This window comes from Ruditapes philippinarum, unplaced genomic scaffold (assembly GCF_026571515.1).
Source record: "Ruditapes philippinarum isolate M1 unplaced genomic scaffold, ASM2657151v2 ctg3001_1_1_1_1, whole genome shotgun sequence".
Lineage (NCBI taxonomy): Eukaryota > Metazoa > Mollusca > Bivalvia > Venerida > Veneridae > Ruditapes > Ruditapes philippinarum.
In genome coordinates this window covers 175,041-189,394 of record NW_026858206.1, presented here as the reverse complement: position 1 = coordinate 189,394, position 14,354 = coordinate 175,041, and the positions used below count along the sequence as shown (strand labels likewise).

At 32.6% G+C, this 14,354-nt stretch overlaps 1 protein-coding gene across 1 annotated transcript; it reads right to left on the bottom strand.

The window, feature by feature from the left end:
• Nucleotides 1-2,907: 2,907 nt before the first annotated feature.
• Nucleotides 2,908-14,197, bottom strand: LOC132752491 (glutamate-gated chloride channel-like). Its single transcript, XM_060742817.1, has 10 exons — nucleotides 13,991-14,197; nucleotides 13,350-13,420; nucleotides 9,984-10,051; nucleotides 7,212-7,441; nucleotides 6,790-6,872; nucleotides 6,380-6,520; nucleotides 5,731-6,056; nucleotides 5,347-5,364; nucleotides 4,103-4,120; nucleotides 2,908-3,021 (listed from the first exon to the last, which is right to left on the bottom strand). Exons 1-10 carry the CDS (start codon nucleotides 14,065-14,067, stop codon nucleotides 2,923-2,925), a joined length of 1,131 nt encoding a protein of 376 aa, XP_060598800.1. The 5' UTR covers nucleotides 14,068-14,197; the 3' UTR covers nucleotides 2,908-2,922.
• Nucleotides 14,198-14,354: the final 157 nt, after the last annotated feature.

The following is a 14,354-nucleotide window of genomic DNA, read 5'->3' as shown; positions in this document are numbered from 1 at the left end:
TACTTGTAACAAAATAAAAAATATTTCTTTCTTTTAAATCGCTAGTTTTAAGCTGTTTTGAGAAATACTTGTTGTTAGGTTTGTCGTTAACCCGCTGTGTCAGATTGAATGTCAGATTTGTATTTCCTGATCTTTGAACAGAAAATACAAAAACAATTTGGAGTTTAGATATTTCAATTGAAAGGTAAACAGACTGAAGGAAAAAGATCGGTATACATACAAGTGTTGAACTTTCCGAATTTAAGAAGTTACGGCATTTAGAATTTACACTGGAATGATATTGATAACTATGGATGAAAGACGGGAATTATGTCGAAATCAAGGTCAGCTGATATCAAAGTGGAACTGCGCATGTAGTTAAAATTTCATACACGAAGCATTTACGATCAAACTTATGTCGCTGGGTTAAAATCTAGATCAACTGGGTCATAATCAAGATCAGCTGGGACAAAATTTAGGTTAATTTTCAAGTCAGCATCTGAAACTGTGCAAATTGTCTACAAATTTATGACCCCTAAGAGGCAATGTCAATTAAGACCTTGGGTCTATAATATGAACAAACGTGGTAAAAATCAACTAGATGCATTCCAAATATATAGGCTTAGGTCTTTATTGTTTTAGAGAAAGAGAAATTAAGCTGTTACTATTTTTACCTTTCAGGAAAAATCGCTTTAATTTGAACAAATTTAGTAGAGGTTCATTAGTCCATTTTTTCATGCTTAATATCTAACCTTTAGCCAGCTTCCATGGTTATACAAAAGAAGAATTTTTAAATTTTGCTACAATTATTATACATACATTGAATAAGGAAAATCAAAAGGTCAATCCTGATCCCATGGCTATGATTTGAACACTTTTGTATATATTTTTATGATAAAACTAGAAATATCTAAGCTGTAGTTCTTCAGAGAAAGTTTATAAAAGATTATAAAAGACTTAATTTTCAAAATCCAGTTTTAGTTCGTCTGATCGAGATGGTCAATGAAGCAGAACAGCACTTTCGTACCCATTCAATCTAATATTTATGTAAAACTTTCAGAAATAAATTTAAATATGAGAATAAGTTCACTTTGACAATTTTGACTATATGTCATATTTTAATGGAATATATTTCTCTTTTGGCGATTACATACTGTAGAAATTGAAAACTTTATATTTTACCAAAAGTGTTTGTCGTCTACAATGGAAGATAAATCATACCCATGAGCTTAAAATTGAAATGCTTTTATTGTCATTGTTGAAAAAGGACATAATGAATTCTAAAATCGACAAACAATTACTTGAACATGAAAGGTTATTCCATATTTTCATGTCTATAGCCACGTAGCTCTTTCTTCAAAAGTGGACACAGCTTAAAATCGCATCGAGCTACTTCCAGGATTGGGTTTTCAATAGTTTCTTCCTTTTTTGGATTTAAGGGACAGGAAGAAATTTCCTTCTTTCGGAAGCATTCATCCACTTACTCATCTGCTCAGCTGTTAGGAAGCGATGTACCCATCTATCTTAAACTTTGGTATTTTCTTTAATCGGATTGCAATATTTTATGTAAACATCAAATAGTTGAAATGTGATTTCCCAGAAAACAAACATGTCCATTTGTCATCGTCAAGTATATACATGTGTAAGACGTTGCACTAAATAACAATCTACTTGTATCTTTAACTGATGCTATTTGTAAACAAGAAGCGTACAACACACGGATATCATTAATATCATATGCTAAAGCGTAACTTATATCTTGAGCTTTTCGTCAGACACTATAACATTAATAATACGCAATGTGCAGAACATGAATTTTCATATTTAAATTTTCAGAAAATGACGTCACGACAAATTTGATAGCTCTACAGAATATCCCACTATTGAGATCGCTTTTATGTTTAAAAAATGGTGTCTCAATAGTGGGATTTTTTTGTGTTAATTGTTTTTTGTTCTTGTTTTAAATATTATTCTTAAAGTTAGTCTCAGTAGGGTGTAAGCATATTTTAAAGTGTCATTTAATATATATTCAAACGGTAGATCTAGTTCAGTTTTGAATTTGTATAATAATTCGAAGAGTGGGTTTGGGTATGAACAATATTTAGATCTTATACCAAGAAATGTTAAAACTTGCATAAGTAGAAAAAGTATGCCTTCACATACATTACTGATACAACCCGGACGTTATGATATAAACAGAATTCCTAGAAATGAACGATATTGTATAATTATATTGTAACCTTCGTGATATCGAAGATGAATACCATTTTATATTAGTATGTACCTGTTTTCTTGAAATTCGTAAATAATATATTGAGTGATACAACTATGTTAGACCAAGTATGTTCAAATTTATTAAGTTGTTAAATTGTAATAATAAGAAAATATTGTGTAACTTGGCTTACTATATCAAAGATGCTATGGCTAATAGAACCCATGTCTTATAATATGAAATAATGAATGTGTAGGAAGTAAACATAATATTTCATGTCGTATTCTCTATCTATATTTTCATTGTTAATAGTATGTATGTTAATGTCTATAGCTATATTTATGTACTTTAAATGTCATGTGACTATTGTATAGTATATCTAAATTGTACAAATTGTAAGATGATGTACCATGTACAAGTTCTGTTCTATATATTCAAAATAAACATATGATATAATTAGGTGCATTCAGAATGGAAATTATACATCTTATGATTTAACGAGTTAACGTTTTATAAGGAGCACATGTCTATAAATCGATAATGACTTGGTATTGACAGTAATTATTAATGATGTATGTATTGATATTAGATATATTTTTTACAGTATTTTACATATTTGTAATAAAGTGCAATATTGATAGTTGATATATTGGCAGTTGTTTCTAAAATTAAAACCAGGTCAAAACCAGAGTCTTGTGTTTAACTTGCAGAATTATAACACCATTTTAATCTCACAAGAGCAATTTCTTATTAGAATCACGTAAAGAGTACACTATATAAAAATAAACAAAGCAAAAGTTTATTTGACCTACCTTTGTTTCTTCTTGGTCCTGTCAAACGTAAAAAAATAAAATAAATATAAACATTTGAAAATATTACAACAAAGGTATCAATTCTTCCAAATTAAAGACGCCACAATGAATTAAACCTCTCCAATTTTAACACCTCTCATCAATAGATAATTGTTTCGCGAAAGGAGATGTTCGTCAGAAGCTGTACTGTACTTGATAAACTATCACAGCATTCTGCTTATTTATATTAATTACAAATTGTTATGATTATCGATTTAAATCAACTATATATAGTAATCCCTGAATATCTTATTGTATTGATACTGAAATATGCGCTGTTTTAGAAAAACAGTTAGATTTTAAAGTGGCGTGACAGTTTACATTAATATGAAATGTGAAGAATGAAATAAACAAACCTCTCTTCCATATGCACATGTACATGTGCATTTACATGGACATGTACATGGACATATACATGTATATGAACACACATGAACTATCAGAATAACCCAAACGATGAGTATGTGATGCAAAATCCAACCGTCAAGATATGTAAATCACCAGACAGGTGGCTTACTATATCAGAGATGCTATGGCTAATAGAACATCCATGTCTTATCATATGTAATAATGAATGGTTAATCCTCTAAGTAGGAAGTAAACAGAATAGTTCATGTTGTATTCTCTATCTATACTTTCATTGTTAATAGTGTGTATGTTAAAAATGAATGTATGGTATAATTAGGTGCATTCAGAATGGAAATTATGAGCACCCTTTATCTAGGAGCAAATACATCTTATGATTTAACGAGTTAACTAACGTTTTGTAAGGTGCACATGTCTATAAATCGATAATGACTTGGTATTGACGATAATTATTAATGATGAATGTATTGATATTAGATATATTTTTTACAGTATTTTACATATTTGTAATAAAGTGCAATATTATTAGTTGATATATTTGCAGTTGTTTCTAAAATTAAAACCAGGTCAAAACCAGAGTTTTGTGTTTAACTTGCAGATTCATACCACCATTTTAATCTCACAAGAGCATGTTCTTATTAGAATCACGTAAAGAGTATACTATATAAAAATAAACAAAATTTATTTGACCTACCCTTTCTTCTTCTTGGTCCTGCCAAACGTAAAAAAATAAAATAAATATAAAGATTTGAAAATATTACAACAAAGGTATCAATTCTTCCAAATTAAAGACGCCGAAATGAATTAAACCTCTCCAATTCAACACCTCTCATCAATAGATAATTGTTTCGCGAAAGGAGATGTTCGTCAGAAGCTGTACTGTACTTGATAAACTATCACAGCATTCTGCTTATTTATATTAATTTCAAATTTTTATGATTATCGATTTAAATCAACTATATATAGTTATCCCTGAATATCTTATTGTATTGATACTGAAATATGCACTGTTTTAGAAAAACAGTTAGTTTTTAAAGTGGCGTGACAGTTTACATTAATATGAAATGTGAAGAATGAAATAAACAAACCTCTCTTCCATATGCACATGTACATGTGCATTTACATGGACATGTACATGGACATATACATGTATATGAACACACATGAACTATCAGAATAACCCAAACGATGAGTATGTGGTGCAAAATCCAACCGTCAAGATATGTAAATCACCAGACAGGTGGCTTACTATATCAGAGATGCTATGGCTAATAGAACATCCATGTCTTATAATATGTAATAATGAATGGTTAATCCTCTATGTAGGAAGTAAACAGAATATTTCATGTTGTATTCTCTAACTATATTTTCATTGTTAATAGTATGTATGTTAAGGTCTATAGCTATATTTATGTACTTTTAATGTCATGTGATTATTGTATAGTATATTTGAATTGTACAAATTGTAAGATGATGAACCACGTACAAGTCTTTAATTTAAATATATGTTCTGTTCTGTTCTGTTCTATATACTCAAAATAAACATATGGTATAATTAGGTGCATTCAGAATGGAAATTATGAGCACCCTTTATCTGGGAGCAAATTCATCTTATGATTTAACGAGTTAACTAACGTTTTGTAAGGTGTACATGTCTATAAATCGATGATGACTTGGTATTGACGATAATTATTACAGATGAATGTATTTATATTAGATATATTTTACAGTATTTTACATATTTGTAATAAAGTGCAATATTAATAGTTGATATATTTGCAGTGGTTTCTTAAATTACAACCAGGTCAAAACCAGAGTCTTGTGTTTAACTTGCAGAATCATAACACCATTGTAATCTCACAAGAGCATGTTCTTATTAGAATCACGTAAAGAGTATACTATATAAATATAAACAAAGCAAAAGTTTATTTGACCTACCCTTTCTTCCTCTTGGTCCTGTCAAACGTAAAGCAAAATGAATAAATATAAACATTTGAAAATATTACAACAAAGGTATCAATTTTGACGCCACAATGAATTAAACCTCTCCAATTCAACACCTCTCATCAATAGATAATTGTTTCGCAAAAGGAGATGTTCGTCAGAAGCTGTACTGTACTTGATAAATTATCACAGCATTCTGCTTATTTATATTAATTACAAATTGTTATGATTATCGATTTAAATCAACTATATATAGTTATCCCTGAATATCTAATTGTATTGATACTGAAATATGCGCTGTTTTAGAAAAACAGTTAGATTTTAAAGTGGCGTGACAGTTTACATTAATATGAAATGTGAAGAATGAAATAAACAAACCTCTCTTCCACATGCACATGTACATGTGTATCTAAACACATGAACTATCAGAATAACCCAAACGATGAGTATGTGGTGCAAAATCCAACCGTCAAGATATGTAAAGTACCAGACAGGTGGCAATCGTGAGTATATCGCGATCCATTGTAGCACAGTTGCCATGATTCCACCAGTACATAAAGTGATGCGAGTACCTATCTCCACGAACCAAAAGGAGAATAAAGCGAGCACAAAATACATTGGGAATGGGATAAAGTACATGGACACATATGATGAAGGCTTCCTTTTAAATATTACATTCCCTGATACGTAGGAAAACTGTCCCGCTGAAAATGAAAAAAGTCACCAAAATATATAAAATTATAGAAAATATGATAATGTTGATTAAGCTCAAGTCCCTCGACTTTTAACTATATTGGAATAGTTAACTTAATCCAAATAAACGGTTATTTGTTTATCTTTCATAACTTATCATCATGTTTTTATAATGATTATTATCATTCTTGTATTGTTATTGATAGTGTTGCTGATTGTAGTGTGCTCTGTGCTTACATTTCAAAAATCCCTCATTTACAAGCGTTTACAAACTGAATGTATTTACACAACTTTACAAAAATTAAAAATGTTGTTATATGATCAAGATATTTACCTACAAGTGACCTCCTATCATCTTTATCAACATCGTTTTTACACTCTTTGACATCTACATCATAATTTGCCAAATCAAAGTTTTTCTCAATCACACCATGCTCGGAACATTGTAACATGAGTTTGTCTGACGTAAATGCGTCTTTATACAATAGAAATAAATCAACAATAGATGAAAAAATTATTTTTATAACACATGCTGCTGACAAAGGTTGGCAAAGATAAGCATTTGCATTTACTTGACAAGAAGACTTCTGTCAATATCGAAAAGTGGTTATTTACTTTAGTACACTAAACTTTGATACAATAGTACAATTGTTAAAGACAAAGGTTTTCATTGCAGACAAAATACATTATGCACTTCAAGTGAGTGACTGCATGTGTAAACGTAACAGATTTAGATGTACTCACAACTTTGCAACTTCACTGTGCATGTTTGTGTATCAAATGGATATTTATCTAATTCCATAAGGCAGTAACTAGTCATCGAAATTCTGTAGAAAGAAGAACATATCTTATTAATTTGACACCAAAAACATCGTCAAATATTTTCATCATGCGCACGATTTTAAATATATGCCTGGAAGAAACGTATTATTTTATCGGTTCTTTATATAACCTATTACACTTTGAAGAAATTTTGTTATGTTTGTGTTTTCTGTTTTCTTCTAAGCATATGACTGCAGGTCTATAAATATTCTCGTATTAAAATTATCTTTATTGATTAAACGGTAATTACACCATTTGATAAAAAGTTAAAGCAAAAATAATAATGAAAGATATTTATAAATTATAGATTATTCAGTTGAAGTAAATACCAAAATTCATTCTACCTCATACTGACAGACACCGTTCCATTAGGATCGATGTAGGCGAGCTCTTCTCGGTGCTTCACAAAAGAATGAGAATCAATTTTTCTTTCATTGCTTGCGTACACATCAGGTGTCCAAATCATGTCGACCATATCTCCGGTTAACTCGAGGCGAGTGAAATTAGCGATATCATAAAAAGCAAGTCTTCTATCTTCCCACTGCATTCGTACAAACATCAGCACACTGTATTCCTTTAAATACATGTGCAAAAAGATACTTAGGCAATTTTTTCTGTTTTTTACTGCTTCATTGCAGCCTTAAACAGTAGTCACGATCTTCATCTTAAAAATGGATGTTTTCGCTTTATTTTCTATGGTGGCTGATTTGTGGGACGAAAACACGCTAATTAGCGTGTTTTCGCTCCGTGCCACCGCCATTTTAACATGTAAATTATCGACTTTTCGCTTGGCGGGGTCGCGGGACGAAAATACGCTAATTAGCGGGGTCGCGGGGCGAAGTTTAATTGACCCCGCCGTTTTATTTCTTAAATCTCGCTCCGCGCGAAGGTTTTTTTTTATTAAACTTCGCCCCACGCCCTCGCTAATAAGCGAGTTTTCGCTGCGCGCCCCTGCCATTTTAATTTGTTAATTTTCGACTTTTTGCTTGGCGGGGTTGTGGGGCGAAAACACGAATGGCGCAAATCAGACACCATAATTTTCCTTCAGTTTTATTGACAAATAAGGGAGAGATGCCGAGTGTTTAACTTGTCCGCTGATTTCTGTAAATACTCTGTCAAAGAAGGGCGGGGCGTCATGAATGACTTAAATTCGTTTAATTTTGTGAATCTACTTTTGTTTTTTGAAACATTTTACTTTGAATACGTATTCTTGTAGCTCTACAACTGTAAACACGTTATTGAAACACCATTTTAGTATTCGAGTTTTTCATTTCAGTCGTTTATATATTTTTCTTGCCTCAAGTTCAAATGGATATCAACTTGTTTATGTATCATATATAACGGAAGATACGAACATGTATTTTTTTTCTAGGGTCAACTTGTTATTAGAAACTTGCTATTAAATGACTTTACATGTCTGTAATTTTGGCACCAAACGCCCTCCATAGAATAGTATATTTGGCTGTTAATTGAAATGTCCTTCCAAATGTATCCAAAGTTCCAAACGTCCTTCTAATGATAACTGTATATCGCATATAATATAATAGAATGAAGTATGTTTTCTTGTATTTATGCTAGTTAGATGAATAACTAATTACGCATGTACAAAATTCAATGTAGATTCGAGGGTTGATCCAGAATTAGCGGAATTTGTTTATGATTCTTATAAATTTCATTAGATTAATATTTGCGCAAAATTTTATGTTTCATTTATTTAATTGCAAAAAAAGATTTATTCAATTGTATCCAGTACCATCTCGGGTCACCTTAAATAACCATGGAAACGCCACAACAGCGCAGCTCAAAAACGAGACATTCGGTGACATTTATAGAGCTCCAATGTGTCTAATACAAAAATGGAGTACTTGTCAAAAATTAGCCGGAGGTTAGTGTTAAACAGAAAACATGTCATTTAAACATTTTATTACTTAAACGCTTTGTAGTTCCAACGTTTATTTATTCGAAAACTTCGTCATTGGGGCGTCTAAAACGGCACTTTCATAAACATTTGCAAATTGTTCTCATAATAATATTCAGAAACATCTTATATAATAAAAGAAATAAAAAACAAGTATCTTGTTCGTCAAACAAAAAGGTTTTGAGTGGTAAAGACATTTTCCTATACAATTGAACTAAATATCGTTGGCGGGATAGAAGAATGCGCGTTTACGTTCTCAGTGGCTGTAGAACATGAAAATGACAAAAGTGCTGTCATGTGCGGCATTGCAGAAATTTTAACATGATTTTTAAAATAAATTCTAATCGATGAATTACATATATATAAGATTTGTTTAAAGCAATTACTTTATCTATCCAAAATTGAAATGATTCCAAGTCGATGGAATCATTTGCTTTCTAATCTAGTAATAGTAAGTTACGGTAAATAAAAACTACTTTTCAAATACTAGTATATTGTTTTTCAAATACCTAGTATTACCATACACATCTTTCTCTAATTAAATGATGTAAAAAATAAAACACACTTTATGCCTACAACTTTAAGATGCGTATGTTTTTATCCCCCTTCCTACAATTAAATCAAACAAAAGTTCAATAGTCATAGGTTATAGTTTTTAGCACACTAACGGTGAACGGCATCCGGAAATTTTCCAACAAATAGGAACCCTTATAGTTTAAATACATAATTATTCACCCAGTGGGTTTTAAAGCATCGACCTTATCTTGAGTACAGCGGCAAGTACTTTGAAAACATTTGAGTATGTTTAGATGTCAACGGTTATGACGTTGTGATAACGTTCAGGCTGTGCCGTATGCGCATTTCAATGCTTGCTTAGATATGCATGTGGTATACAAGATTCTCATCAACACCATAATGGTCAAAGTAAATGTCGACATGCCTTTACCAGACGTTGTCAAGATGTCTTTATTATCCCATCAAACAATGATAGAAGAAAGGCCAACACACGAGTTACCACGCTAATGGCATCTAGGGGGTGTCAATTTCAGCCTTGATAAAAACCATCCCAATAATCCCATTTATTTAATTTCCTTTCCTGGCAGGGGATCAGGACACCATTAAAATCAAGTTAAAAACAAAAGAAAATACGCGTGTTTGTAAAGAACAAACTCTAAGCTAAATATATAGGCTATTTTACCATTTTTTGTTCATCAATTGAAGTCACTTCTGATACATCTAGTTGAACAACAACCGCAGTAGGTATGTCTGAAAAGAATTAATACATATTTTTATAACAATGTCCTATAAGAAATGAATAAGGACGTGTTACTATAAAATAGCTCAGATGCTTTAAACAGTAAATGTAAATAATGTGTGTGAATGATTTCAAGTATAGTGGGTTTAACGGAGGGAAATCATTCAGTCACCAACTGAAGACCTATTTATATCCATTTTTAGTAGGCCTATCATGGATTTTACGGTCAAGTATTTATAACTGTATCGATGATTGAGAGGACAAATTTTCATGTTATCGTTTTTTTGTATTACTGTGTTTGAAAAACACTTGAATGTCTTTAAGTTTCGTCCTTGTATCGCGCTACAATACCTCTGTACAAGATAAAAAGGTACTTAAATAAAGTCTTTCGGTGCATTATAACATTTTTGTATTCATGTATGGTCCATTTTGATAATATTTATCACTGTGAGATCGAAACTCTTTTTTAGTGAATGATCCTGTTTAAGTGGATATTATATCGTGAATAACCTAAATCAGAAAGTTTTGTGACGCGCCAATAGCTCTTGAAGAATATAGCTTCGGAGAGCTGTACCTGCTGTCGTAACGCATTTAGCTGTTCATCATCATCATTATAATCTTAATCAGCATTTCAGTAACCATCATCTCCGCCATCATTATAATTGAAATCATCATCACGTCTATCTTCATCATTAAACTCAAACAGTGAAAAAATGCCATATTTAGGCCCCAAACACTGTTTTTCGTTTGAGAAATGTTGTTTAAAAAAGTGACCACTTTTTCGGCGCCGTCCCCCACCCAAATGTTTCATCAGGAGGTTGCCAGAAGGGGGATGTGTCCCCTTCTGTTTTCGGGGTTTTAGTGGGGCGGATTCCCCCTCATCGCCAAGAAAATGTTGGATTATAATCGTCATCATCCTAACCATTATCACATTAAAAATTATGAAGTTCACATCATCGTCAACATCAATATCATCATCACTGCATCTATATAATTTTGCAACGACAATGATGATGAAATCTAAAATACTTATAATTTAGTAATTTAATTTGATGATAATGAAATTTTTGATGTTGGAGGTGATTGTTATAATTTTTTGCGTAGTAACGATAAAACTGATTATGAATGCCGTTTGAAATTTGATGATTATGATGATAAGGATGATGATACAGATAATTTTGATAATGCCTGCCTCACTAGCCAATACCTTGCTCTTGTCTCGGCCTTTGCCAGACCTTAATCCGATTAATCTTATATGGGACATACTTTCGAGGGTCATTCTTGCTGCCCGGTGCAGTCGGTCACTCTTGCAAAACTTTGTACTACCTTACAAGAGGAATTGCACAGAATTCCACAATTTCAGATCAATTAGCTCATTTACCGTGTCAGGCTGTAATTTATGCCCTTGGACACCATACAGAATATTGAAACTTTTTACATGCAGCCTTAAGAAAATAACAAAAGTTATTACAGTGTTACATTTTTTTTTTTGACAATTTACGAATTACATTTTCCCGCTTTGATACTTTTACACGTATGTTTAAGTTCATTTATTCGACACAGATGACTAATTCATCGGTTTTGTCAAATAAGCAATACAATCGAAACTTAATTTATCATAAACTGTTCAATGTGTTTACCTAAACAATAATAATTACAGACTACAAAAGTTGGCACTTTAACATTTTAGTACTATATTACACCGAGCAGATAGGTACACATATGATTTATCAATTTAATAGAAATACGAAAGTTCAATGAAGAGACATGAAAATTGAAATGTCAATTTAAAAAAGTTTCTAGTTTGGTACACTGGCAATGATAATGCCATTTTGCAACATGCCAACTTTTATTGTGGAGGATTACCTCGGGAGCATTATTTAAGACCAGAGCAGGAACTGAGTATAACTTTTGACCTTCCCTAAAAAAGCTTGATAGCTTACTCACATAAAAGAATACAAAGTCCAATGCTGGATTCGAATACACAGCTGTGAAAGGCAAGTGGTTCAAAGTAATAAAACTTAACCACTCGGGCACGAAGTATAAGTAAGGAGAAACAGTAGTAGTAGCAGTAGTAGTAGTAGTAGTAGTAGTAGTAGTAGCAGAAGCAGAAGTCAGTAGCAGTAGTCAGAAGTCAGTAGCAGTAGTCAGTAGCAGTAGTCAGTAAGCAGTAGCAAAAGTCAGAGTAGCAGTATTGAGTAGCAGAAGTCAGTAGGAGAAGTCAGTAGCAGTAGTTAGTAGTCAGTAGCAGTAGCAGTAGTTAGTAGCAGTAGTCAGTCAGCAGTAGCAGCAGTAGCATTTGTCAGTAGTAGCAGCAGTGTCAGTATTCAATGGAAGCAGCAGTGTCAGAAGTCAGTAGCAGTAGTCAGTAGCATCAGCAAAAGTCAGTAGCAGTAAACAGTAACAGTAGTCAGTAGCAGTAGTCAGTAGCAGTAGTCAGTAGCAGTAGTCAGTAGCAGTAGTCAGTAGTCAGTAGCAGTAGTCAGTAGCAGTAGTCAGTGGCAGTAGTCAGTAGCAGTAGTCAGTAGCAGCAGCAGTACTCAGAGTAGCAGTAGTCAGTAGGAGAAGTCAGTAGCAGTAGTTAGTAGTCAGTAGCAGTAGTTAGTAGCAGTAGTCAGTCAGCAGTAGCAGCAGTAGCATTTGTCAGTAGTAGCAGCAGTGTCAGTATTCAGTGGAAGCAGCAGTGTCAGAAGTCAGTAGCAGTAGTCAGTAGCAATAGTCAGTAGCAGTAGTCAGTAGCAGTAGTCAGTAGCAGTAGTCAGTGGCAGTAGTCAGTAGCAGTAGTCAGTAGCAGCAGCAGTACTCAGAGTAGCAGTAGTCAGTAGCAGTAGTCAGTAGCAGCAGCAGTGGCAGTAGTCAGTAGCAGTAGTCAGTAGCAGCAGCAGTAGTAGTGATCTTCATTTACATCTCATCATTGTATAGACATATACACGATGTTATCAGAATGCTATTCAAGCATGGAGTTATAAGAGATGAAAAATCTATATCACAATATTAGAATATAAATATACATATAAATACATAAATCATTATAACAACACATAAAAATGACAAAACTGAAAAACAACTGAGGTGTGTGAATAATGTGAACTTTAGCACACAATTTTGTTTCATCTGAAAACTCTTATCAGTAAGCACACAATCTTATTGTTATAGACTTCTATAAAATAATATAAAAGTCTCGAAAAAATATTTTGAAGTCCCATTTTTCACACACAAAAAAACCCTGAATGATAACGCGAAAAGACTGACTCAAAAAAGTGTATCAAAATATCTCAGCTAGTAAAGTCAATACAATAAAGAACATACCTTTGTCATAATCCGCTGAGAAACATCGATCGTAAGTCTCACTATTTGTTAAATTGGTAAGGAGTTGACTCCTGAAATTGATTAACAGAAATTCTCTAGTTACAATTAAAGTTTTTCTTGGGGTTTACATCGCACTAATACAATATAAGTCATATAGCGACTTTCCAGGACAGATACCTTAAGTGCCCTTCCATGCAGTATCGTGTACCTGAGTAGAACCACCGACGTTCCGTAAGCTAACTGGATAGTTTATTCACAATAAGGATCTAAAGTCCCTGTCGGGATTTGAGCCCAAAGCGGTTAGGGGCAAATGGTTTGTCAACGACCTTAACAACTCGAACACGGACGTCCCTTACGAAGAAAGCTGCAAATGCCCTTAAACAGTTACAATCAATGATCTCGGATAATAGAAACAATGATCTCAAAATTGAATAAAGCTTTCTTGCTGCTATTTAGGACTCCTTGAATTGTTGGTTTATTCAGATTCTGTAAGAGTTTATTAAAACAATCATCAATTGCAGTACAATCGCTGAAATTTAAGCAAAGAGTTAGCAGTTTTAAATTTTTAGATGTTGCTGCTTGTACTCGTATATATTTCGACACACATAAACATGTGAAAGCAAAGAAAGAAAGAAACATACCTTGTTAGAAAAGACTGTACTTCGAAATAGTTCCAAAAAAGTAAAAAGACAGTGAACATTGTTGCAATTCGATCCATCCTGGCGTTAAGTAAATTGAGTGCATTAAGTTAACGTCTAATTCGCTTGCAAACCCCTTTTTATCGTGACACATGTTTAAACTTAAAATAGGTTATCTCATAATTTGTATTACTATTTCCTATTGCTCGGTATTTAGAAAGGGGCCACTGAAAAAGGGCTCATTGAATACCATTCTGTAAATCAAATAAAAGTTGGTATGAAAAATTCATGAAAAATATTTAGTTGATACTCTATGTCATTCCCTATCGGAAAAGGTAACTTTATTGGAATCCAAAATAAAAGTAGG

Excerpts from the sequence above, each read along its gene's own strand:
- LOC132752491 (XM_060742817.1), bottom strand. The coding sequence starts at position 14,067 with ATGGATCGAATTGCAACAATGTTCACTGTCTTTTTACTTTTTTGGAAC. Across the intron at positions 6,521-6,789 it reads CACAGTGAAGTTGCAAAGTT|ACGCATTTACGTCAGACAAA; the intron begins GTGAGTACATCT and ends TATTGTATAAAG. Across the intron at positions 6,057-6,379 it reads TGATAGGAGGTCACTTGTAG|CGGGACAGTTTTCCTACGTA; the intron begins GTAAATATCTTG and ends TTTCATTTTCAG.